The sequence below is a fragment of the Tursiops truncatus genome, chromosome 1 (genome assembly GCF_011762595.2).
Source record: "Tursiops truncatus isolate mTurTru1 chromosome 1, mTurTru1.mat.Y, whole genome shotgun sequence".
Taxonomy (NCBI): Eukaryota; Metazoa; Chordata; class Mammalia; order Artiodactyla; family Delphinidae; genus Tursiops; species Tursiops truncatus.
This window is the reverse complement of record NC_047034.1, coordinates 101,615,310-101,642,605: the sequence shown is the minus strand read 5'-3', so window position 1 is coordinate 101,642,605 and position 27,296 is coordinate 101,615,310. Positions and strand designations below refer to the sequence as shown.

Genomic DNA, 27,296 nt, shown 5'->3' with positions numbered 1-27,296 from the left:
CTGTTCAAACCCAATCATCGAGGCACTTGACAATGTCAGAAAGCTTGAAAGAATTTCATAGGGTGAAAAAAAAATTCTTACAAGCTAATGAATGCTTAACAGAAGGTTCTCTATGGATCTGAACTAGTTCAGAACGTAAAAGCTGTTCAGAGAGACTGGACAGGTGATGGGAAATGGGACACCCCTGCAGAGGAGGGGGAGTGGGGCAGGGGGCCGGCAAACAGAAAGCTTCCCTGGACGGATGCCTAGAGAATCAGGCTCCTTCTCAGTTAGGACTTAATCCCCTGGTTCTCCGACCGACTTTTCACCATAGCCCCATGAAACCTGGAGACTGGTCTCCCCTGGGCCCTGCTCATTAAAGTCTCTGACCCTCAGTCCTGGGAATCGGCACAGACTGTGTGCAGGGCCCTGTGCCCAGGCTGACCAGCGTATCCTAGGTCAGTCCATCCGCCACCCAGCACCACACCTTCATTAGCTCTTTTCCTCTTTGTTTACTTTTCCTTGATGTTAATGCTTTAAATCTTTTTTAAAACAGAGCAGACCTCTACTTCTAACCAGCTCATCCTGCATCTCCTCTGGCAAACTCATAGGACCTCCATCCTTTCCCGAGACTCAGCCCTTTCCCCATAACCCATCACCTCATTCCTCACTTGAATCCCCACCTCAAGTTCCACTAATGCAATGCTTTCCCAGTATCCTCTGTTCTGAAGTCAAATGCCATTATGGAAACATCAGACTTGTCAGATGAGTAAGTACTTTATTGATGCCTTCCCAATAAGCATATGCTTGTCTTTGAATAACTGTGGACTGGCCAAATTTCACCAAGGTAATTTAGAGCAATGAGGAACAACCCCAAAATACACTCTTCAGGGAGAGACTGTAAATAAATCTTTATCTACTTTTCATATAACAGGCACCATAAGCATTGTTTTAAGAGGAGAAACAAATCAAGTCATATGCATTTAGCTCTGAGCCCTGGTCCTTATTGTCCAAGCTGGAAACGAAGCCCCACAGCCTGAACTGAGACCGTGACCATCTCCCCAACTCTTTCCCTGTAGTCATCAAAGCCCTCCTCAGTGAAGCCGCGGCCTGAACTTATCCGGTTTGAGATCGGGTAGCAAGAGCTTCACTAAAGCCGTCATGTTTTTTAAAGAGCATTTCCTATAGCGTTCTGTCTGGTTTCTCACACATCTTCGATGACACATGAAAAGCTTTGTTGAAGTGAAATGTATTTGTCTGTGTGCGGGTTACTCAAATTGCCTCTCTTCCTTGCCAGGAAATTCCGATATCTGGCAAGAGATGCCCACATAAAGTCCCACATAGCAGAAAAGAAAAGCCTCGCTGTCACACAGGACTTCCAGAGGATTAAACACAAGCCAGAGTTTTTAATTTTTTTTAAAGGATAAGGTAAAATAAAAGCTTACTTCCCTCACCCACTCAGCACGCCGCCTTTCAGAGAGGACACATCACTGCCTGCTCTTGGCCATTGGAGACCCGGGCCACCGTAGCAATTTAGTGTCTTAACTTTAAACATACCACCAACTGAACAACTGCTGCATCCAGGTGAGTCTGAGCTTAACATGCCTCAGCCCCAGACTCCTCCAAAGCCAGCGCGCACTTACCTAATGACATGGTGCCGATGGGGCGTCAGACATGGGGGACTCAGAGGGCATCTGCTTTCAACCACAGAGCTGGGGGTGCTGGCGTCTCCCCTCCTTGGGAGCGGGGTGCAGTCCTGACCGCCCAGCCTCCAGCTGCCCAGCGGCTGGGGAATCACAAGGTGATATGATCAGGTCCAGACGGTTTGCCGCGTGATTGCTTCATACCACAGGGTGCTTCCTGCCCTGAGCTAAAAGAATGAAGGAGGGGTTTTCTTAAGAAATGCAGCTTTTCGACAAAATTCCTTTTCTCTGTGTGTACAAGAAGGTGCACTGCAACATTATCTGTAAGAGGAAATAACTGGGAAAAAAATGCTTGCCGACTGGGGACTGAAATAAATGATGGTATTTCCATATAGTGCAATTAAAAAAAAAAGAGGAGGATCTGTCTTTGCTGCTAAGGTCTCTAATGTGTACTGCAGAGTGAAAAAAAAAACATCAGATAGTACTTGCAGTAAGGTCCAAACTGCATGTATTTTGTACATGCTTAGAAAAAATGTGTGGAGCAATTCACAAGAAACTTGGAATAGTGGAGACCTCGAGGAGTAGAACTGGGGCAGGAGGAGTGATCTTACTTTTTGGCTCTTTTTTAGATTGTCTTTTTTACCTTGTGTATGCACATAGTACTTTTAAAGTAAAAGGAATTTTTAAAAATTCCTTTCTTGCCTAATGAAAAGTATTTTTTCAGCTACACAGGGCCTCCAATAAACAAAACTAAACTTCTCCATCATCAATCAAGCTGCAGGGGATGACTGTGAAAAGAGAAACTCAATATCCTAGAAAAGAATATTGAACAGTAAATCTCAGTGAGTTTGGTGAAGGGAGAGGTCTTCAGAAAATACATTCTGATACTGCTCCAAGTTGAGAAACACTGAATTAAATATACTGCACCTTATTTTTATAATTTTATATGATAGAAAATTTTAGCATATAAAGTAAATAGTATAGTGAACTCTCACGTACCCAACACCAAGCTACATTAATTTACATGGCTAATCCTGCTTCACACCTAACCCATCTCCCACTCTCCTGCCACCTGCCAAACATCATGTCCTTTTATCTGAGGGTATGTATTCTTATAAGAATGCTCTCTTTTTTAAACATTACCACCATACTACTAAGATATGTTTTTATTTTTTAACATTAAAAAAAATTATTTTATTGAAATATAGTTGATTTACAATGTTGTGTTAATGTCTGCTGTACAGCAAAGTGATTCAGTTATACACACACACACACACACACACATATATACATTCTTTTTCATATTCTTTTCCATTATGGTTTATCACAGGATATTGAATATAGTTCCCCACGCTATATAGTAGAATCTCATTTAAAGATATGTTTTTAAAACTTGTCAATAATCCCTCATATCATTAAATATCTAGTAAGTATTCAAATTTCCAAACAAGAGTTATACAGGGTGTTTGGTTGCTATGTCTACTATGTCTATACTATGTTCTCTCTCTCTGTTTTTTCCTTGCAGTTTATTTGTTGAGGAAACCAAGTCATTTGTCCTGTAGAATTTCCCACATTCTGGACTTCGCTGATTATATACCTGTGGAGTTTTTTTAGCATGCTCTTCAGTCCCTTCTTTTTTCTGTAAATTGGTAGTTAGATCTAGACTTGGTTTGATTGGGGTCTAATTCTTTGGCCATAATAGATAATGTCCTATGTCTTTCTGGGATCCTAGCTGTCCTTGATGATTATGATTGACTGAAGTGTATCCCCCCAAAAAAGATATGTTGAAGTCCTAAACTTCATGCCCATAGATGTAATCGGGTTAAAATGAAACCCACCCTAATCCAGACCTTATTAGAGGAGAAACATTTGAACATAGACAGACTCAGGGAGAAGATGTTCATGTGACCACAAAGGCAGGAATTGGAATGTTGTGTCTACAAGCTAGGGAATGCCAAGGTGTGCCAACAAACAGCAGAAGTTAGAAATGGAAAGGAGGGATCCTTTCCTAGATTTTCAGAGGGAGCGTGCTCCTGCCAACACCTTGATTTTAGACTCTAGACTCCAGGACTGTGAGACATCAAATTTCTTTTTTAAGCTACCCAGTTTGTGGTTCTTTGTTATGGCAGCCCTAGGAAACTAATACTTTTATCTTTGCCTAGAATCATTATTTCTTTTAGGACTTGTCAAATGGTGACATTCCTTAATTATTAGCTGGAATACTTCTATAAAAAGAAACATCTCCGGGCTTCCCTGGTGGTGCAGTGGTTGAGAGCCTACCTGCCGATGCAGGGGACACAGGTTCGTGCCCCGGTCCGGGAAAATCCCACATGCCGTGGAGCGGCTGGGCCCGTGAGCCATGGCCGCTGAGCCTGCGCATCCGGAGCCTGTGCTCTGCAACGAGAGAGGCCACAACAGTGAGAGGCCCGTGTACCGCAAAAAAAAACAAACAAAAAACCCATCTCCCCCACTACTATTTTGTTACTCTGAAGTTCATACGGCAAAGATAGAAAACAGGTTTACTCGCCTGTTTTCAGAACAATTAAGTTGGTTTCCCAATATCATCCAACAGTGGTTATAGGATTCTTTTTTTAGCATGATTATAAACTTGTGAATTTTCAACATGATTCACATGTTTCAATTCTTTTCTGTTATTCATGTTTAAATTGTCCCATTTGTGGCTAGTTAGAGCCTTGACAAGTTGACTCTGAGTCCCTTTGACATGACCCCAGGAATTTCAAGTATGTTGTGATGTTCCAGGCTGATCATGTGCATTTCCTGCCTCAGACCAGAGCCATCCATTTCCCCAAGAAGCCCTGGTTCCATTTAGTGGGAAATAGTATTAAGAGACTATAAACTGGCACTAGATTGTAAACTCGCACATTCCGTGTGACTGATCACTGTTTCTAGGCCTCTTCAGTGGACAGAACTAGGAAATAGATTTTCAAAATAAGAAAATGTATCAACAGTTCATACTAATATTTTCCATTCAAATTTGATTATAAAATGTTTACTACATTTTTAAATTCTATATTTGCATCTCTGTCTCTTATGGTAAAATTCCTGGTTTCTATTAACATTAGCATAATTACATATTTCCTTATTTTATATCTAGCTAATAATTTCAGAATAATAACACAAATATTATTACTAACAACATGAATATTGAAAAGTTTAAGACTTTTTTTGGAGTTCTTCTTGCCTTAGGATTTCTCCCACCAGGATGTACTACAATTTACTCTGCTAAAAATCTCTTGAAATAATTCCCCTCTGTGTGGTCGGCCACCAACTCAATATACAGTTAAAAACATTTTGTTTTATTTTGATTTTAAGGAATTGCCTTTTTTCAATTTTGATTTAATTTAGTCTACATATAACATAATACAGTCTACATACAAGTCTACAATAACATAATACAATCACATGGGTATAAACTTGAAAGGCGCTAGATTATGGGAAAACAGATCTGTATAGAGCTATTCATGCAGGTAAAGGCACTTATTTTTCTGGAGGGACACACTGTTAACTGCTACCTATGGGGGCCGGGGAAAGGGCTGAGCCTCTACCAAGAGGAGTGGGTTTCTTGGTGGTGAAGAGTCGGGTGGCTGGAGAGGGAACCGCTACCTCTAGGACCCTGCAGTACATTCACATGTCTGTTGAGCACGCACCACGTGCTGGTGCACTACTAGCGCAGGACTAGTTAACGCAAGAGCACAACATACAATGAGTAGTTAGTGTGGCAGGCACTTTGTTAAGCATTTGGCCTATATTGCATCATCCTCAAAGCTACCCTAGAGACTAATATTCTCTTTCATCAGGAAGCTGATCCTTCCATGGGATCATTAACTTTCCCAGGGTCACACAGCTAGTAGTGTGGGAGCTGGGATTCCAATCTGCTTGTCTCTTGTCACAGCTCTAGCTTTACCCACAACTCCCACCTCCTGCTCTGTTTCTAGGCACCTGGCCCTTCCGGTTCCTCCACCGGGCCCCACTTTTCTAGTCTCCGCGACTTGCCCTGAGACACACTTTTACCCAACCCTTCCTTGCTGAGTTAACTCCTACCCATCCCTCAGCTTAATATTCAGATATCATTCCTCAAGGGGAGCCTTTCTGAAGGTAGCGCCTCCCCTGTTGTCCTTATGCTACCATAGCATCACGTGTTCAGTCATCAGTGCTCCCCACAACCTGGGCTCTTGGGGGAGAGGAGGGTGTCTGACTGTCTTAGTTATTGAAAACCACAAGTCTTGGTAATGGATCATGGTAGGGTCCCAATTTCCTGACACTAATATATCTCTTGGCCAACATGAGAAAAAGCAGTTAAGTGGGAAGGACAAGATGGGGGGAAGGAGTGGTCAAAGCCAGCGGCTGAGTTTCTAGCAGTCAGATTTAATCGTAGAAAACTTTGAGAGAGACAGCGTGGGCACTGAATTTTAGGCAATTCATTCTTGTATAGGAGGCAGGGTGTGGAGAGACTACCCAGGGGTTAACAGAATCAACAAAGTGGCCACAACTTCTAATTGGGAGATGACATCCCTCAGGGCCTGTATGTGGCTAGGAGGCTAGCCTGCCTGTGCTCACCATCCCCATTCATCCATCCATTTGTTCACAAATATTTACTGAGCTCTGCTCTGAGCACTGAGGAAGAGGGCAGAGAACAAAAGAAAGCCCTTGACCTCAGAGGGCTTACATTCTATTGGAGATGACAGTTAACTATTAAACAAATATAGAAGGTGTCAGGTGGACGCAAGCGGCATGACGAAAATAAAACAGGGTAAGACAATTAGCAAGCGATATGAAGGGCTGTTTGGGCATAGGGGTCAGAGAAGACCCCTCTTTGAGAGAAACCTGGGTGAAAAAGAAAGTAAGCCTCACACAAACCGAGGGGAAAGGCGTCCCAGGGCAGCATTAGTCATGTTGATAGAATGTCATTAGAAACCCGAGCCTCTTCCTTTCAGCACTTGTAAGTAACTGTCTAGTATTTAAGTCGTTCAGGAAATGAGGATGCAGTCAGCAACACATGTACTCCTGGGTACAGGCACTTTGCTAAAGCACTTTCGGCCCCGGGAATGGCTTATGGCAGCCACAGTAGCCCCTTCCCACCCTTGCAGCGGCATCAGGCCTCTCATGCTCACCCCTCCCCACCTCTCCTGCCTCTAGGAAGAGAACCCTCCCCCCGCATTTCATCTTGAACTTGGGGCCAGCGAATCCTGGGGTGACTCATGCTCCTGTTGCCCTTGGACTCCACCTGAAATGTGAACCCCTCAGGACACGTCTCCTTACCCTCAGCCCTGCCTTGTTTCACCGTCCTTCCTGCTGACTCCTTCTCCCACTGCTCCTGGGATTCCCTCCCGTCCTTCCCCGGTGTGACCTCTGGGGCCCCACGAAAGATAGATAACACCCCAGACCTCAGCCTCTCCTCCAAGTGCTCCCGCACTCCTCTGTGAAGGCTTCTCAGCCTTCCTTTACCACCTTCTCCAGGGAAGGCTGCCCATTCTCCTACTTCCTGTCCTAGACCCCCAGTGCTTTGCTTTCCCCTCCTTTATAGAAACGAGCTTTTGTTAGGGGAACCACTGCCTGAAACCGCCCACCCTGGCCAGGTACCACAGTAAGTATTTGCATGAGTTATCTTGTGACAGGAGGTCCTGGTAAGGAATGAGGAAGTAACAAGCTACCACCAACCGTAATAATTTGGGAAAGGTCAAAAGGAGAGAGGAGACACCAGTCCATAGGTCCTACCAACCTCCCAGAATCCTCCTCGCTGGAATCCATCTTGGCTGAGTGATGCTCGCGTCACCAGGAAGGACCCTGAGGCAGAATGATTGGCCAGAGACAACGCAGAAACCAACCCCACTACCGTAAAACCTGAGACTGTGAGCCACGTGGCAGAGCAGTCCTCCTGGGTCCCCTTACCCTCCTGCTCTCCACCCAGGCGCCCCTTCACAATAAAGACTCTAGCTTTGTCAGCACGTGTGTCTCCTCGGACAATTCACGTCTGAGTGTGAGACAAGAGCTCATTCTCGGGCCCTGGAAGGAGTCCCCTTTCTGCAACTCTTTGATTTTCATGCCATCCATCTCTTCTCCCCTCTACTTTTCTGGGTCTCCCATAATCATTATTAAGGGATTGACTCAGAAAATTTCTTCCACTCCAACCCTCACCATCACCTGGGGAAATGTCAAAATCTGGCTTATGATTCTCTTAAAACCCTGGTCTCACAATCCCTTGGCTTTTTCAAATGCAATGACTTTTATCTGCTCTCTACTCAGTCACTTATGGCCATCCAGTGATCCAAAACACAAGCGCAGAGACTGGAAAAGAAGATGGAGACAGGTGAATAGGAAGCAAAGCCAAGATGGCGGGAGCCAGGATTTTCTCTAGAAGCAGGGCTGGGAAGCTCAAAACTTCACTGTGAGGGTGAATTTGACATGCTTTATGGGTGATTTCATTTGGTTTAAAAACTTACTTGGGGGACTTCCCTGGTGGTGCAGTGGTTAAGAATACACCTGCCGGGCTTCCCTGGTGGCGCAGTGGCTGAGAATCCGCCTGCCGATGCAGGGGATGCGGGTTCGTGCCCCGGTCCGGGAAGATCCCACATGCCGCGGAGTGGCTGGGCCCGTGAGCCATGGCCGCTGAGCCTGCGCGTCCGGAGCCTGTGCTCCGCAACGGGAGAGGCCACAGCAGTGGGAGGCCCGCGTACCGAAAAAAAAAAAAAGAATACACCTGCCAATGCAGGGGACACGGGTTCCATCCCTGGTCCATCCCTACTGAGCCTGCGCTCCAGAGGCTGTGAGCCACAACTACTGGAGCCCGTGCGCCTAGAGCCCGTGCTCCGCGATGAGAAGCCACCGCAATAAGAAGCCCAAGCACAGCAACGAAGAGTAGCCCCTGCTCACCACAACTAGAGAAAGCCTGCATGCAGCAATGAAGACCCAATGCGGCCAAAATAAATATACATAAATTTATCCAAAAAAAATTAAAAAAAAAAAAACTTACTTGGCCTGGTCAAGAATAAGAACATTCTGGTTAATAAAATAGTTTTGTCTAAAGATACATATTACTAAATGTACAAAAAATAATAAAATACATTGAAACCTCACTGAATATCACTTAACCATTGTTTGCTGAATAATAACATCCATTGAATTTTCAGAGCACTTTTGCACATCATATTTCATTTTGATCTCAAAACAGTCCTGTCCTGGCTCTCTGGTATGATCCTAAAATGAATCAGGCCCATTTTTTTGGAATCTAGACATCGGTACATTGGATCAACTGAGGCTGGCTTCACCAAAAGGTACTCTGGGGGCCCAGGGGAGGGCTGGTAGGAAAAGAAAGGTAGCCAGCATGTGGAGTAGAGAAGATAGACCAGTTCTGCAAGGTCCAGCTGACTGACAAATTTTCTCCTAGTCTGATGGGTCTATAACAGGGGTCAGCAAACTTTCTGTAAAGAGGTCAAAAGTAAGATAGTAAAAAAGAAATAGCATAGCTATGCTCCAGTAAAACTTTATTCATGGACACTGAAATTTGAATTTCATTTTTACACACCACAAAATATTACTTTTAATTTTTTTCAACCATTTACAAATGTAGAAACCATTCTCAGCTCAAGGGCTACTTAGAAACATCCAGTGAACAGGACTTGGCCAATGGGCCTCAGTTTGCCGGCCCCTGGTCTGTGCAAATACACCCATAAAGGAACTTGGCAACTGGCATTTTGTTCATGGACTAATAGTGGTAACAACAGCTGCCATTCTGAACACTTTATGCCAAATACTATGAAAACGGTTTACATACTTATTATCATTTAGTCTTCATATAATCATGCAAGTTATGCCCTCCACACTTTATAGATGATGAAAACAGGGCTCTGGGTGGATCATCTGCCAGAGATCACACAAGTAAGGCTAGGAGATTCCCCATCTGTCTACAGAGATTATGCTCTGAACTAGTACACGTGAATGCCCCAGCCTAGCTCTCCACCATACACATGTCTGGGTCTCAAGTCCCCTCACTCTACCTATCCATCCTCCTACATCTTCCTGCTGTTTGGCTATTTTGACTCTGGCTTTCACCTTTGTTCCCCACCTTAAGATTTATCTTCTCCATGACCTGGCAATTATTCAGACTGGACACCAGGAAATCTGTCTGTTCAACTCTATATAAATCCATAGGTTTGGGTCAAGGAAGCTTAAGCAAGGATGAGGTGCCTTTTCTGGGGTAGATGGGAGCTGCTGGAGCCAAAAGGTGAGTTTCACCTAAAGCCCTTACAAAGTGCTGAGTGTCAAAGCCAGAAAAACCCAGACCAATGTGAAGTCAAAGGTGGGAAGATCTAGGAGGGAGGGGCACCAAAGATCAGGTCATGAGTGGAAATGAAAGGGAAGGGAAGAAAACTCAAGTCCAGGTTAAGTCCAAAATGGATAGATGGGAAAGATATACCATGTTATTGGATTAGGAGAATCAATATTGTCAAAATGACTGTACTATCCAAGGCAATCTACAGATTGCCATCCTTATCAAATTACCAATGGCATTTTTCACAGAACTAGAACAAAAAAAAATCTCAAAATTTGTATTGTGACACAAAAGACCCTGAATAGCCAAAGCAATCTTGGGAAAGAAAAATGGAGCTGGAGAAATCAAGCTCCCTGACTTCAGACTATACTACAAAGCTACAGTAATCAAAACAGTATGGTAGGGCTTCCCTGGTGGCACAGTGGTTGAGAGTCCACCTGCCGATGCAGGGGACATGGGTTCCTGCCCTGGTCTGGGAAGATTCCACATGCCGCGGAGCGGCTGGTCCTGTGAGCCATGGCCGCTGGGCCTGCGTGTCCGGAGCCTGTGCTCCACAACGGGAGAGACCACAACAGTGAGAGGCCCACGTACCAGAAAAAAAAAAAAAAAAACAGTATGGTATTGGCACAAAAACAGAAATATAGATCAATGGAACAGGACAGAAAGCCCAGAAATAAACCCATGCACCTATGGTCAATTAATCTATGACAAAGAAGGCAAGACTATACAGTGGAGAAAAGACAGTCTCTTCAATAAGTGGTGCTGGGAAAAGTAGACAGTTACATGTAAAAAAATGAAATTAGAACATTCTTTAACACCATACACAAAAAGAAGCTCAAACTGGATTAAAGACCTAAACGAAAGACCAGATACTATAATACAGAGGAAAACATAGGCAGAACACTCTTTGACATAAGTTGCAGCAAGATCTTTTTTGATCCGTCTCCTAGAGTAATGGAAATAAAAGCAAAGATAAACAAATGGGACCTAATTAAACTCAAAAGCTTCTGCACGACAAAGGAAACCATAAACAAAATGAAAAGACAGTCCACAGAATGGGAGAAAATATTTGCAAATGATGCAACTGACAGGGATTAATCTCCAAAATTTACAAACAGCTCATGTGGCTCAATATCAAAAAAACAAACAACCCAATCAAAAAATAGGCAGAAGACCTAAATAGACATTTCTCCAAAGAAGACATGCATATGGCCAAGAGGCACGTGACAAGATGCTCAACATCACTAATTTTTTAAAAAATTTATTTATTTTGTTTATTTATTTTTGGCTGTGTTGGGTCTTCATTGCTGCGCACAGGCTTTCCCTAGTTGTGGCGAGTGGGGGCTACTCTTAGTTGTGGTGTGCGGGCTTCTCATTGTGGTGGCTTCTCTTGCTGTGGAGCATGGACTCTAGGCACGCAGGCTTCAGCAGTTGCAGCACACAGGCTCAGTAGCTGTGGTGCACGGGCTTAGTTGCTCCACGGCATGTGGGATCTTCCCGGACCAGGGCTTGAACCCATGTCCCCTACATTGGCAGGTGGATTCTTAACCACTGCACCACCAGGGAAGCCCAGCAACACTAATTATTAATCAAAACTACAATGAGATATCACCAATCAGAATGGCCATCATCAAAAAGTCTACAAACAATAAATGCTGGAGTGGGTACGGAGAAAAGTGAACCCTCCTACACTGTTGGTGGGAATGTAAATTGGTGCAGCCACTATGGAGAACAGTATGGAGGTTCCTTAAGAAACTAAAATAAAGCTACCATATGATCCAGCAAATCCACTCCTGGGCATATACCCTGAGAAAAACATGGTTCGAAAGGATACATGCACCCCAATGTTCCCTACAGCACTGTTTACAATAGCCAAGACATGGAAGCAACCTAAATGCCCATGGACAAACGAATGGATAAAGAAGAAGTGGTACATTTATACAATGGAATATTACTCAGCCATTAAAAAGAATGAAATAATGCCATTTGCAGCAACATGGATGGACCTGGAGATTATGATACTAGGTGAAGTAAGTCAGACAGAGAAAGACAAATATCATATGATATCATTTATACAGTATGTGGAATCTAAAAAAAATGATACAAATTAACTTATTTACAAAACAGAAACTCACAGACTTAGGGAATGAACTCATGGTTACCATGGGGGAAGGGTAGAGGAGGAGGGATAGATTGGGAATTTGGGATTGACATGTACACATTGCTATATTTAAAATACATAACCAACAAGGTCCTGCTGTATAGCACAAGGAACTCTGCTCAATATTCTGTAATAAACTAAATGGGAAAAGAATTTGAGAAAGAATAGATACAACCATATGTATAACTGAATCACTTTGCTGTACACCTAAAACCCAAAATGCAAGGATGGATGGATGGAGCAGAGAGCTCCAAGGCCATCCTTCAACTGTGGTCAGCTTTGAGGGACACTGGGCAGGCAGGCCTGACTTGAAGGTGCATGGTCAGAGCAGACAGGCTCATCTTGGGACTCCCCTACTGGGAGCAGCAGTGTTCCTGGGTACCACTCTGCATCTTCAGCTCCACTGTTATCGATCCAGGCCCTAGAGGAATGTTTCCCAGATGGGTCCAGATGAAACTAGCCATGTACTATAGAAAATTGGGGCTCAGTCCTACGAAGGCTGATATCTAAGGGGCATTTTTAGCTGTGCTGACACTGGTGGGACACTGTGGTTCCAGAGAGTCAGTTCATTTTGAGGCCAGTCCCTAGACAGCAGAGTCCAGTCCTGTGGGGAGAGCGACAGAGAGGTCATGGAAGGAGTCCAATCCCTCAGAGAAAGTGCCGTCTGTCAGGAAATCAGTGCCGAAGGCCAGTTCTCTTAAGTACCCAGCAATCACGCCAGAAGATGAGGAGGGACAGTGTCTTCTGGGGCCACCAAGAGGAACACCATGTTCCAGGAGGTACCAACTCAAAGAGGTGAGACTCCAGTGGGTTCCCAGGCTTGGAAGGCGGTGAGGACCTCAGGGTAGGACAGGCTGTCTTAAATAATACCCCTAAGTCACAAACCTAAAGGTTAGTATAAGCTTGATAAATTTAACTGTAACCCTTAAGCGCTTCCGTTCATCATAAGAACCATGAAGAAGTGACAAGACAGGCCACAAACTGGAAGAAGATATTTGCAACATATACAACCAACAAAGGGCTGATATGCAGAATATATAAAGAACTCCTACAAATCAATTCTATTTAAAAAGAAACGGCAAAACGCATGAATTAGCAAAAACTAAGAAGACTGACAACATCAAAGGATGTGGAACATTCCACTCTGGCAGAGTGTAGATTAGTTTAAACACTTGGGAAACCTATTTAATATCATATAGTAAAGTTGAAACTATAAATACCCTATCACCTAGGAATTCCACTCTTACCCTAAGCTAGGGTTTCTCAACCTCAGCACAATTGACATCTTGGACCACATCATTCTTTGTTATAAGGGGCTGTCCTGTGCGTTGCAGGATATTTAGCAGTATCCCTGGCCTCTGCCCACTAGATGCCAGAAGCAATGCTCCGCACCACAGTCATAGAAACCAAAAATGTCTGGAACATTTGCTGAATGCTCCTGACATTGCTAAAACATCAGCCCTGGTTGAGACCCACGGCCCTAAGCTCCTGTGCACTAACAGAGTTCTACAAAAATGTTCATAGCAGCACTGTACAAAATAGCAAAAAGCATAAGCGCACGCACGCATGCGCGCGCGCGCACACACACACACACACACACACACACACACAGACTGGAAATGATGTTCATATCCAACAAAAGAATGGACAACTAAATTGTGGTAAATAAGTGCAATGAGATACTACACAGTTCTAAAATGTATAAAGTTCTCTCAACAATAAATGACCCTCATGAATGTTGGGGAAACAAAGTTATAGGAGAATATGTTCAGTGTGAATGTTTCTATAAAGTTTAAAACATGCAGAATTAAATAGTATACTAGCTAGGGTGACCTACATAGGTAGTGTGGTAGACTGTACTCCCACAAGATGGCTGCAACAGCATCTCTGGTCCCACCTGTTTTTCCAGAACCTGGCCACTTGGCCCTCAAGAGGTAGAGGCAGTGATCTGTCCCCTGAACCTGGTGGGGCTTTGTGTCTGCTTCAACTCACAGACGCTACGTGGCTTCTGAGGCTAGGTCACCAAAGGCCATACAGCTTCCGTCTGGTTCTCTCTCTTGGGGTGTTCAACCTGCTGTGAGGAAGCCCAGACCACGCGGCCATCGTAAGAGGAAGAACCAAGGGCCAGGCCTCAGGCCAGCTCCAACAGCCAGCTGGTACGTGAGTCATCTTAGAAATACGTAGAAGCCCCCGGCTGACCCGCCCCAGATGATGCTGAGTGAGGCTGAGGTGAGGATCCTGCCCACATTGCAGATACAGGACGGAAGAAAGGTTGTTACTCTTTCATACCACTACGTTTTGTGGTGGTTTTTTAAACAGCAATAGATTTCTAAAATGGACGGTAAGAAATTATAATGAAGAGTAAATGAATGATAACATAAAATTTAGGATCATGGTTACTGATGGGGAGAGGGTTGTGGACTGTGATGGATTAGGGGCCGTGGGGAGCACAAGTGGCTGAGCCTACTCTGATAGATGGTGAAACCACAGACCTTCCTACTCTTAGGCATCTGCTGTGCTGAGGGTGAGCAGTTCTTCCCAGCGTTAAAGAGCTGAAGAACAGCTCGAGCCCCAGAGGGGGAGGTGTCCTGATTACATAGCATGGGCACAGCCAGAGGAAGGGCCAGAGGAAGTCTGTGCGTGGAATGTTCTCCCTAGGCCGTGCTCATCTGGTTGTTTAATCAACACTTACAGTTATCTGTTGACATTTTGGAAACAAAACCAAATGCCCTTGAAAGGACAAAGTGAGCTTTGTGCCTCTGAGCCATTAGGAATATTCAGATCTGGTCCTGAACTGTGGTGTGAACACTGGACACATCTTCCAGAGAGAAGGTCTTTGTGTGCAGACTTGGCTCTGGGTGAGGTTGTGATGTTGGAAAACTTTGACATTGGTGCTCCCTGTATGAGCTTCCCTTATCCCTCCTGAGAATTCCATGTTATGGGGATCCAGCATTTATCGAGCAGTGCAGACAGCAAACTCGAGGTCTCAAGGAGAATTGTGCTCCATTGTGGGGATTCCCACAAGGGCCAGCCTGGGGGGACTGGGGCTGGAACTGAGCAGCAGGACTCTTCTGGGAACTGGGGCAGATCACTCAGGTCTGTTCTTCTAATGAGCAGAGCCGCAAATGCCCTTCAAACAAGAAACAGTGCTCTGCTGGCTTCCCCCAAAGAGTGATCAGATTTAAAAAGAAAGACCCTCCCCCAAAAGGAGCTCTCTATAGAAAGTGCTTTGAAAACTCAAAAAAAAAAAAAAAAAAAGTATTGCTATTATTTGTTACTTTTCTATGGTAGAACCTGGGTCTATGTTTCTAAAGCAGAAAGCGTCAGAATCAAATGCTTGTGAGGCATAAAGTGTAACGGGTGAAGGGTAACAGGGAGTGGTGAGGACTGTGGCAAATGGGCCGAGGACAGGCCTTCATGAAGGAGGCCACCACTACTCAGCTCCAGCCCACTGCTGAGAAGAGAAGAGCCTGGCCTCGATGTATCCAACCTTCTGATGGTGAGGAAAAGCCAGAAATTCAGATACTTACATAATTTTTTCACATAAGGAATCACAATTTTAAAATAATGTACCAGCTAAACCAGCTATACATATGAGTAGTATTTAGATGTGCCAAAAGGGATATAACTGCCTTGCAGGGTTGTGAAGAGGATAAAATGAGATAGCATAGAAATAACTGTAATTAAGTAGTGAATATGCATCAGAAAAACCTATATACATAATAAAAACAATAGGTCAGAGTCTACTGACAAACTGTATTTTCCAAAGACGACGGCAATAATATTTCCCATCCCACCTGCTATTTTTATTATGTAACCTTGACACTCCTTTCATCAAGTGGTGGGGGCTACTTTCCCTCCCCTTGAACATGAGAAGGACTCTATGATTTCCTGAAGCCATAGTACGGTGGAAGTGACACTATGTGGCTTCTGAAGATAGGTCACAAAAACACCATGCAATCCCGCCTTGCTCTCTGGGGTGCTCACTTCTGTAGCCCAGCCTCCATGCTATGAGGGAGCTCAAGCAGCCTGTGGAGAGATCCATGTTGAGAGGAACAAGCCCACACACCCAGCTGGGCTCCCTGCCAGAGCCAGCTCCAACTTGCCAGCAATGTAAGTGAACCATCTCCAAGTGGGTCCCCCAGCTCCCACCTGAGCAGCCCCAGCTGAGACCATGTTGAGCAGACAAGGTCTGCTCAGGCCTGCCTGAATTGCAGATTCATAAGCAAAACAAATTGATACTATTCTTTTAAGTCACTAAGCTTTGGGTGGTTTTTTTTTTAATAAATTTATTTATTTATTGGCTGTGTTGGGTCTGTTGGTGCGTGCGGGCTTTCTCTAGTTGCAGCGAGCGGGGCCTACGTTTTGTTGCAGTGCACGGGCTTCTCAATGCAGTGTCTTCTCTTTGTTGCAGAGCACGGGCTCTAGAGCACAGGCTCAGTAGTTGTGGCGCACGGGCTTAGGTGCTCCATAGCATGTGGGATCTTCCAGGACCAGGGCTTGAACCCGTGTCCCCTGCATTGGCAGGCGGATTCTTAACCGCTGCACCACCAGGGAAGTCCCCCTTTTTTAAAAAAATAAATTTTGGGTGGTTTTTTATATAGCAGTAGATAACTGGAACAGGGCCAAAAATTAAAATTTGAAACCAGAGACATTCCTAGAAGGGTGAAGAAAGAGACCCAAGGCCAACTCAGGAACTCCTGAAGCACAGGAATGCAATTTTTAGGTCAAAAGGAAAAGGTGTTTTTCTTCCTGATTTCCCAGGCTGAGACAGGACCCACTGAGACAAATAATGGAGGGGAATGGACCATCTGAGCTTTAATTCAGTGCCAGGCTGAGGAGGGAGTTATAACCCTTCCACATCTGGGTGTGTAATCAATCCACATCCTTTTCAAGTTTGAAGACTGAGCATTTTTATTTACCATCTAAGCCAGTACTCCTCAAACTGGCTTAGATGGTAAGTACCGCACACACTACTCCCCACAACCAACTTTCATAGACGGGGGTCTGGGAAGCTGCATTTTCAACTTCAAAGATGATTCTTTTGTACCAATTTAGAAACCTATAGTCCACTCACCTCCCATGTAACCCTTTCAGACACATTCTTGGAGTTTATTTCTTGGCAAAGTGCTCATGGTTTAACATTTAAGCAGCCCATGGCTTTGTCAGGGGAAGAAGCAGGTGTTTCAGGCAGTGGCCCTTCATCCTCAGGGACTGGATATAGTGGGCTTGGCATTCCACTTGAAGAGGTGGAGGGAAGGGGGCATCCTACACAGGTGGTGGGTGAAAACTTAAAATGAAATAAAATCAGAGATGGCTGTGTAGCAGAGCTTCTTCCGCTGGCAGAGACCTTTACAATTCCTCCCACAAACCCTCCTATAACCCCACTCTTAATCCACAGCAAGTCTCTTTCTCAGTCCTGACCGCCGCCTAGGACCCCACCTAGAAGTGCCTACCCTCCAGTAGCAGAAAGAATTTAGGCTGCCAGAACTTAACTAAAAGTTGGAGAGTATGTGATTTTAGTAAAAAAAAAAAAAAGATAACTGAACATGTTGTTAAAATATTTTCTCTTGAAGCAAATGAAGACATGGAATCTAACATGTGAAGGCCTGTTATGTGCAGGGTGCTTTCTAGTCACTACAGGGGAAAGCAGATGGGCCCTTTGCATCAGACAAAAGCTGGAAGATGTTATATGCAAGTGGTAAGAATATGTTTGTAATATTATCCTATTTCTATAAAAAGTGTCCATGTAGCTCTCTGCTGGTGTATTTATCAGATAATCTGGAAAAGGAAGCACCCAACTGATCATTGTCGTTGTAACTTGGGGTGAAGTGGAAGTAAAGGCAGTATGAGATTACAATGAAATTTCCCTTTCTAAAATAAGTGTCTGTAAAAAGTTTCTTTTTACTTTTTTACTTTTGGTAATGGCAACGTATTAAGAAAATATAATAAGAAATACTAAGAAATGTAATGAGAAAAAAACCCATAAGGATTATTTAGAAATACATGTAATATTTTACTTTGGAAACTATCATTATGAAAGTATAATTTGCATATAAAAATGCACCTATTTTAAGCATATGCTTTGGTTTGGTGAGTTTTGATAAAAATATATACCCTCCAAACACCACCTCAGTCAGGATATAGAACACTTAAATCACCCAAAAAAGATTTCCTGTCCCCTCACCCCTGTCCCAGGCAACCATTAATCTCTTTCTACAATTATAGATTATTTTTGCCTATTCTAGATTTCATATAAATTAGAAGAATAATACATTATTTTCTCTTTTGTATCTAGCTTCTTTCATTCAGCATGTTTCAGATTCATTCATGTTGTGATGGTACCAACAGTTTGTTCCCTTTCATTTACGAATGGTATTCTATTGTATATAACAATTTGTTTATCCATTCAGCAGTTGGTGGGCATCTGAGTTGTTTCCAGTTTGGGGCCATCTTACATAGAATAAAGTCATTATGAACACTTGTGTACAAGTCTTTGTGTGAGAATATGTTTTCATTTCTTCTGGGTAAAGACCTAGGATTGGAATTGCTGCATTCTAAGGTAAATGTATGTTTAATTTTATTTGAAAAAAAATAGGTGCTTCCATTTTGATGCAGTAATTATTCTCACAATTTATTCTAAATAAATAATCATGGATGTACGTAAAGATTTAGCTACCTGGATCTTCAACACAACACTGTTTACACATTTGCTACAATTTAAGGTACAGCCCTGCTGTGGAGTACCACACAGCTATTGAAATGGCTATTTCAGGCTTCTAGTTCAGGTTAAGGACTTAGCATATGTATTTATCTTCTGAGACTCCACCATTAAAATGACAATAAAGGGATCAAAATGGCATAAACCGACAGTAAAGACGAAAGCAGGAAAGGGGCCATCAGCAGATAGGAGTTTCAACAAATTCCTTGGAAACAGAAAGAGCTGGGTGAATACTGATAAATACAGCAGGTGGATGGGCTGCAGGCAATGAGGGCTCAAGTCTGTCCAGACACTGAGAGATGCCTCAGCCTGGTAATGAAAAGGATCCCAGAAAGCAGGAAGGGAAAATGGGCTGAAAACCACTGAAGTTCTATATATGCAGCAGATAATACCTCTGTTTGCCCAAATTAGACATTAGGTGCCAGTCACTTTCTCTAGGTCAAACATTAGAGGGCCCCTTCCTGAAGAAATTGTACAGACCACCTGGGGAAAATTAAGTGAGCCAATATGGAGTGAGGAAGTCCGGAGTGGAGCCTTCGGCACTCCCGCCTTTAGGAACCCTTAACAAGAACAAAAAAACTAGCTTCCTGCCAACTTTCCCTGGAAAGGAGCCTGAGAGGCTCTGCCCATGCTCTTCAAACTTCCCATCAGCCTCCTACTGCCTCAACCTCAATCTTTAGTAGAAATGAAAAACCAAGAGTAAACAGATACAGAGGAAACTTGGCGATAGGAAAAAGTACAAACAACAACAACCACCAACAAGCAAACGGATTCTAGAGGAAACAGAGAAAATTCATGGAGCAGGAGAGGATAAAATAAACAAATAAAAGAAAAACTTTCAAAAACCTCAGAGACAAATGGGAAAATACATCACTGGTAAAACAAGAAAAGGGTGCTATGAGAAAAAAACAGAGAACAAGAAATAGTTCTTTGAAATTAAAAATATACTTGCCAAAATAATAATAATAATAATAATGTTAGATGATGAAGTTGAAGAAATCTCCCAAGTATAGATTTTAAGATTTTAAAACAAAAAATGCATGACAGACAATACAAAAGACATAAAGGGATGATCTAGAGGTTTGGGATCTAAATAACAGGAATCCCCAAAAGAGAAAATGTTAAAACAGAAGGAAGGAAGTTATAAAAGAAAGATGGTAAATAATTCTCCAGAATGAAGAAGAGCATGTGTCTTTGAACATTAGGGCCCATGGAGGCCCAGCACAACGAGTGAGAAAAGATCCACACCTGGACATGATCACCAAAAACTCTCAATACAAGAATAAAGAGGGCTTCCCTGGTGGTGCAGTGGTTGAGAGTCCGCCTGCCGATGCAGGGGACACGGGTTCGTGCCCCGGTCCGGGAAGATCCCACATGCCGCGGAGCGGCTGGGCCCGTGAGCCATGGCTGCTGAGCCTGCGCGTCCGGAGCCTGTGCTCCGCAGCGGGAGAGGCCACAACAGTGACAGGCCCGTGTACCAAAAAAACAAAAAACAAAAACAAGAATAAAAAGCCGATACTACAAGATTCCGGAGAGAAAAAACCAGATTCTACTTTGAGAGATATGATGTTTGACCTGGAATTTTATACACAGCCAATTTATTAATCAAGTGAAAAAGCAGAATTAAGGCATTTGCAGTAGGAAATTACTGTAAATTTCACCTCTGTATAGTTTATCCTCGGGAGTGACCCAAGGACATATTCCAGCAAAATGAGAGTGTAAACTAAGAAAGAGGAAGATATCAGGGTCTTGAAAAGAGTGACTCTGATCACTGAAAGCAGCGAAGGGAAACTGCAATAATGGCAACTGTGCTGCAGACCCAGAGAAAACAAGGGCAGGAAGACAGGGAACTGCAGGGAGAGGCTTCTTGTTTTGTTTTGTTTTGTTTTTAGGGAGGAGGTAAAAAGGAGAGAAATAGAATCAATAGAAAAATAGCATGATCGAAAGCTCGGAAAACATGATATGAGGCTAAGATAAAGGAAATGGGTGGAATGTAAAAAAAAGAAAATAAATTTGTTCCAGAAACATTCTCTGTTGAGTCGGGACATTGGTCCCATAAAGAAATGTGGTCCTAGTTCACTACTTTGATCTGCTGTGAACTATGTTTACATCAGAAAAATAAAATAAACACTATTTTCTGGAATTCTACTCTTAGAATCAACCTTAGACAAACGTAAACAAGAACAAAGTTGTCAGAACAAAATGTGAAGTATGGAACAGGCTGACAGAGGTGGGGAGGTGGAGGAAGGAAAGGAGGGAGTGCTGTCCTTACCTTATGAAGTGAAGAGTAAAGAGATGCTATCTATAGTTGATGGAGTGGGAAATGGGGCCTTAATTGTGTTCTTTGAAGTTGAAGAGGGGACCTGAGGTTAAGCTCTGAAAATAGTCATCTAACTATATTTAGAAGAGTCGGTCGAGGAGATTGGAGCAGGATAGAAATGAACTGATGCCTCATCTATTACAGAAGGAAATAATAGAAAGCACTGAATTTGCTAAATAAATAAATAGCTTCTTCTTTAGAAATAGGGAGGTAACCCCCAAATGAATTCTAAGTAGAAACGCTTGGACTTCCCTGGTGGTGCAGTGGTTAAGAATCCACCTGCCAATGCCAGGGACATGGGCTCGAGCCCTGGTCCGGGAAGATCCCACATGCTATGGAGCAACTAAGCCCATGTGCCACAACTACTGAGCCTGCGCTCTAGATCCCACGAGCCACAACTACTGAGCCTGCGAGCCGCAACTACTGAGCCCACGGACTGCAACTGCTGCAGCCCGCGCGCCTAGAGCCTGTGCTCCGCAACAAGGGAAACCACCGTAATGAGTAGCTCCCACTCGCCGCAACTAGAGAAAGCCCGCACGCAGCAAGGAAGACCCAACGCATCCCCCCAAAAAAAGAAATGCTTAGAATTTGTCTCAGGGGAGCAGGATTGTGGGTGGGGAGGGAAGGGTGGGGCAGGTGACTTGTTTTTCATTATAAGGTCTCTGGTATTATTTGATCTTAAATCATTTGCATACATTACTAATTAAAATCTTTAATGAGGAATTTCGGCGATAAGTAGTTTATAAGACTGTGTAGAACATAACGGCATGAAAAAGAGGGGTATAAAGCAAACTCTTTATAATGTATACATATCTATATCTTCCATACTAATTCGTTTTTTACCCATAATTTTAAAAAATAACTTTAAAAAAATAATCTCTTAAGTTTCTCCTGGGGCACAGGCAAACTATCTCTGAGGGGGTCATGCCTGATTTGAAAATGCATTTATAAGGTCCTTGCCTACCTATAGAAGCAGCCTTCTCCATGGCAGCACCAGCAGTCAGCGGCCTTCCACCAACTTCCCCAAGCTCCATGACCCTCTACAACCATGTATCTGAGCCAGCTGAGCTCTCTCACCCATCTCTTGTGCTCAGATTATCTTAGCTAGGGAGATACTAAGGGATGTCCAGATATGAAGATCTCTGGTCTTCAAAACAAACTCACTTGTGAATAATGAAACAGAGTAGGCATTTCACTATAACATACCCCATATTCGGATAAAGATACATTGAATAGAGCTGTACACGAGAGTTGAAATTCACTCCTTTCATTTCGTTCATCTGTTCAGTGTATAGATGAGAAACCAAGACCCAGGAGGTTACGTCACTTGCCCAAAGTCAAAATCCAGACCTGATTCCCAGTCTTTTGTCTACACCAAATTTTTAAAAGAAAGATAATTAGGGTTTCTCAGGTCTCTGGGTTACAGGTAACAGAATCTCAATTTCAAGCCAAAGGAAAAAATTATCAGAAAAATACTGAAATCCAAGGGCAGGCTATGCAGCTCGTCAGGGACCAAAGCAGGGTGGAGAAAGCCCACAGGATCACAAGCAGCTTCCTTCCCTCTGCCCCTCTCTCTGCAACTGACTGACAAACACGGCTCCCAGGCTCTACCCCGAGTGTGTGGGGCAGTCCTGAGGGGATAAGGATGGGTCCTGCTGGGCAGAGACAGGGCCTGGGCCAGCGTAAACTCAAGGTGAGGAGGGGGGACACGTGGAATGCTTTAGCATGGGAAAGGAGAGAAGGGGAGGGAAGGGAGAAGCTCTGACATGTGTTGAATGCTTCTGGGCTCTGCATTCTGCTGGGGACATGGTTAATACCATCCTCATTTTAAAGGCAAAAGACTGAGGCTTGGGGCAGTTAAGCACAGACAGGGCGGCTAAGTAGCAGACTCGTAACTGGCTCTGCTTCCTCTTAGTATAAGACTCTTTCCTTTACCCTTCTCCTCTATCATATGAATTGATCCTCTTGGCACTGGGGGCCCTGGAGGAAGCCCCACCTCTCCCACTTGCCACTCTTTGGGAAGAGCTACATGCTAGCTGCTCAAAGCCATCAGTGCCCTGGGCTTCTCGCTGTGTCCTTGGACCGGTGCTGAGTAGCGACTCACCCACCTCTTGCCTTAGTGGCTCCAGGTATCCCCTGGCACCGGCCTCCATTCAGAAGTGTGCTGGAGCCCGCCCATACCACCTCCCAGAGCCAAGTGGAGTTTCCGGAATTGTGCAAGCTGGTTGACATCGTATCGGTAGCTTGAAATCAGACATCGTGGGAGGATTTTACAGCATGGAAACGGACAGATGCCACCAATCAGGGCTCTCCTCCACTCCCAGCTTGTTGTTAAATATTTATCAGCACATAACTGTCTCCATCTGCCCACTTCCTGCCTGGAAGACTATTGAAGATGTTCACATAGAAGCTCGCACTTAATGTTCAATTCTCCCTGTCTTTATATGTATTTAGCAGGTTGTTAAAAAAAAAAACAACTTTGTAATCTTGAATGCTTCAAATCAATTTCAGTGGTAACTCTAGACCCAAAGCTTAAGAGAACAAGTGGATTCTTTGTGTAACTCCATCCCCCAACTTAGCTGTAATGCTTAACCCCCCTTGTTTTCCACACTCACTGCTGTGCCCTTATCTCTCATGGAGCCTATAGCTGGGACCTCCTGTCTGGTTTCCCTGCCTCTAGCCTCCCCCTAGTCTGCCCTCTATATCTCTGCCTGGTCAATCTTTTGAAATCCCTGCCTCCACATTGGCTCCAAACATGGTTCAAATTCTTGGCCTGGCTCTTAGCCTCCCCACCTCCCACTGCCATTGGGCCCTTTATTCTCCAGGGAACCCAAATGATGAACTGGACAGGACTGGTCTTTGCTCCTGTGCAGTTCCTTCTCCCTAGAAGGCCCTCTTCCACCCCATTGCCTCTGAAACCCGGTTTCTGTGGCATTTCATCCACGTTACTGTGTCTGCATAATCCCCATTGCCCGGCCAGAGGCGACCTCAGTCGCTTCGGACCTCTTGGAATACTTTGCCTGAGGCTCTCATGTGTCTCTCACAGCTGTGACTCCTCCGAGGTGGACAGGACACAATCACCCGCTACGTCACTGCAACCCAGAATGCGGTGCAGGCAGCACCCTGCGGCCCATTAGAAATGGAAATTCTCAATCCCAATTCCAGGCGGAAACGAATCAGAATTCTGGGGTGGGTCGAGGAGGGAGCCCTCATTCCCATGGACTTTTTCTACTCGATGTGCTTTTAATGGCTGCTCCTCACTGTATCATTTTATTGTTAATACTTGTCTCTGCTCACTCAGATTCTCGCAGTCTTACCCATTAGAAGGATCACCTCAGCAGGGCTCTAGGTGGTGGTTCCATCCACCCCAAATTATGCTCTTTTTCTGTATTTCACAGGCCCTGAATACTCCCTGTGTCCCCAGCCTCTACTGAGATGTGGGCCTGCAGCTCCATTCTGCATTCAGCTGGGTCCACTGTTCTTCCTCCCTGCATAGGTGTGAATTACATTCACTTCTCAGAACATTGGCTGCAAAGGTCATCTTCGAGGTCAGGCAGTTCTATTATCAGGTAAGCTTTGTATGCAGCTGCTCTGCCCAGCCCAGGGCAAACTCAGGGCTTCACAGTGGCTAAAGCCACTTTCACTGAGAAAAGGCCCCTCGATCCTCCCCCCACTCCAACCCCAATGAAGGAGCTCTCTCTGCCTGGAATCACGTGTGGCTACCATAAGGCCCAAACCCTAGAGAACTAGGACAATCTCTTTTTTGTTGTTGTTAACTTTTTATATGGATATAATTTCAAAGTTAAGTATTGTATAAATAGAAATTCCATATACCTTTTACCCAGATTCACTTATCACTTACGTTTTGCTCCATTTCTTATAGTGTGTTATTTTCTTAACTATGGGTTGTGTTTTTTCTTAACTATGGGTTGGCCAAAAATTTTGTTCGGGCTTTTCTGTAACGTCTTATGGAAAAACCCAAAAAACTTTATGGCCAATCCAATATTTGAAAGCAAGTTAGAGACTTGTGCTCCTTTACTCCTAAATATTTCTAAGAACAAGGACATTCTTCTATATAAACACAGTACAATGATCAACTTTAGGGAAATTAACATTGATAGAATACTATTATCTAAACTACAGTCCAAATCAAATTTCATCAATTGTCCCAGTAATGTCCTTTCCATCTATTACTTTTTCCCAGCCCGGAATCCCATAAAAGATCAACCATGTATTGCATTTAGTTGTCATGTCTATTTAGTCTCTTTAATTTGGAACAGTTCCTTAGCCTTTCTTTCTTTCTTTCTTTTTTTTTTTTTTTTGTTTTTTTGTTTTGTTTTTTCAGTACGCGGGCTTCTCACTGCTGTGGCCTCTCCCGTTGCGGAGCACAGGCTCCGGACGCGCAGGCTCAGCGGCCATGGCTCACGGGCCCAGCCACTTCGCGGCATGTGGGATCTTCCCGGACCGGGGCACGAACCCGTGTCCCCAGCATCGGCAGGTGGACTCTCAACCACTGCACCACCACCAGGGAAGCCCAGCCTTTCTTTCTTGACCTTGACATTTAAGGGCACTAGCCAGTTATTTGGTAGTCTGTCCCTGAATTTAAGTTTATCTGGTGTTTCATGTTTAGATTTATATACGCTTTTGGGGGGGAGGAAAATCACCGGAGATGATGTTATATCCTTCTCAGTGTATCTTAGGGGATCCATGATGTGGGTCTGTCCCAATAGCAGTGATGGTAGCTTTGATCTCCCTAGGGGCAATAGACAGCCTCTTTGTGAAGGCTGCCCTCTGCTGGCCATTTTCAACATTGCAGCTGCCGTGCCTCTGCGGCTGTGGTTGAGAAGAGGCCAGAAGCCCTGAAGCACAGACCTTGTCCCCTTATTGTTTGTGAGACCTTGGGAAAGCTATTCAACCTTACTGAACCTCGATTTCCTCATCTGTAAAAAGAAGATGACAGCCATGCTTCCCTTACAGGGTAGTTGAGTGTGAAAGGGTTCTGCAAAATTGGTCAAGGGTGTTTTAAGCTAATGTCTGTAACCGGCTGCTACAACTCCTGCACAGGCCCAGCCCTGAGGTCCCCGAGTACCAAATCCACCCTTCAGAACTGACGTCGCTACTTGCAAAGCCTCCAGCTGGTGCCCCATCTGTGGCTGCCATGGCAGAGCTGCCGCCTTACCTGAGGCTTCCATGAACAACAGGTTCCCATAAGTCGTGCTGTGAAGGAACACGGGTAGGTCTGGCCCTCAGTGTTTCTGCCCTGGGGGTCCAACTGGGGGTCACCGCTGGTCTGTGCCCCAGTCGTTACACCTGCATCCGCTGGGGTTGCTGCTACACCGCTGCTCCCAGGCTGGTGGGACCGAGCCCTCCCCTTCCGCCTGTGCCCTCCAACCCACACAAAACCCAGGAACACCTGTGTCTTCAGCACATTTAGCCCTGGCGGTTTCACCTGCGTTAACCCCAGGACTTGTGCAAACTCCGTTCTTACCCAGACCTTAGCTCTGTCTCCACATTTTCTTTGCGTACTTCTGAGAAGTTTAGGTGCCTTCTTGCCTTCTTTCCTATGTTCAATAAATATTTATTGATCACCAACTATACACCAGTCTCTGAACTGGAGCTACATGGAGAGAAGGATGCACACTTGCCCCACAGAGCTTATAGTTTTTTGAGTGATGGAAACAAGCAGAGCAGCAATTACATCATAAATGAGATCCCTGTGCCTTCCCAGGCGGGCTTTTCCCGTCCCACGTGACTCAGCCACAGTTAGTGTCTCCCACGTGGCTCAGAGCCTCCCCTTTATGGCTTTATATAATAGTTTCTGAGTGCTCTCCCAGGACACCAGGGAGATTCATTTTGCAGGCCCAAAGGAGACGCTCAGAGAAGGAGAATTATGAGAAATAAGTAGATCAAGAAGGAGAGGAGAGAAATATTTCTCAGCATGAAATTAACTAGCTGTTTCTTTTCTTACTGGAATTTACTCTTGGAGCAGAGGCATCTGTAGTAGTGAACCTGAGCCATTCTCTGGAGCATCCGTGGGGTCTTCATTTGGGGGATCTTGGGATTCTTGAGAATCAGTGACTTAACAAATGGAGTTCTGCACCTTCTCAGAGAGAGGAACATCACACAGACAGGTGCACTTCACTTTGTAAAGCTAGAGCCCAGATTATTGTGGGAGGTCAGTG

At 44.4% G+C, this 27,296-nt stretch overlaps 1 protein-coding gene and 1 long non-coding RNA gene across 3 annotated transcripts in view; one reads left to right on the top strand and one right to left on the bottom strand.

Moving 5' to 3' along the window:
• Positions 1-2,128, bottom strand: part of BCAR3 (BCAR3 adaptor protein, NSP family member) — a 206,287-nt gene extending 204,159 nt beyond the window's left edge. For both annotated transcript variants that reach the window (XM_073810880.1, XM_073810893.1), the window contains exon 1: positions 1,623-2,128. In XM_073810880.1, the coding sequence (XP_073666981.1) occupies positions 1,623-1,632 (10 nt within the window). In that variant the 5' untranslated portion in view covers positions 1,633-2,128. The remainder of the gene's footprint in view (positions 1-1,622) is intronic.
• Positions 185-26,426, top strand: LOC141279760 (uncharacterized). The gene is made up of 3 exons (XR_012334562.1): positions 185-1,563; positions 24,513-24,683; positions 25,460-26,426. It is a non-coding gene; the product is annotated as an uncharacterized lncRNA (long non-coding RNA).
• Positions 26,427-27,296: the final 870 nt, after the last annotated feature.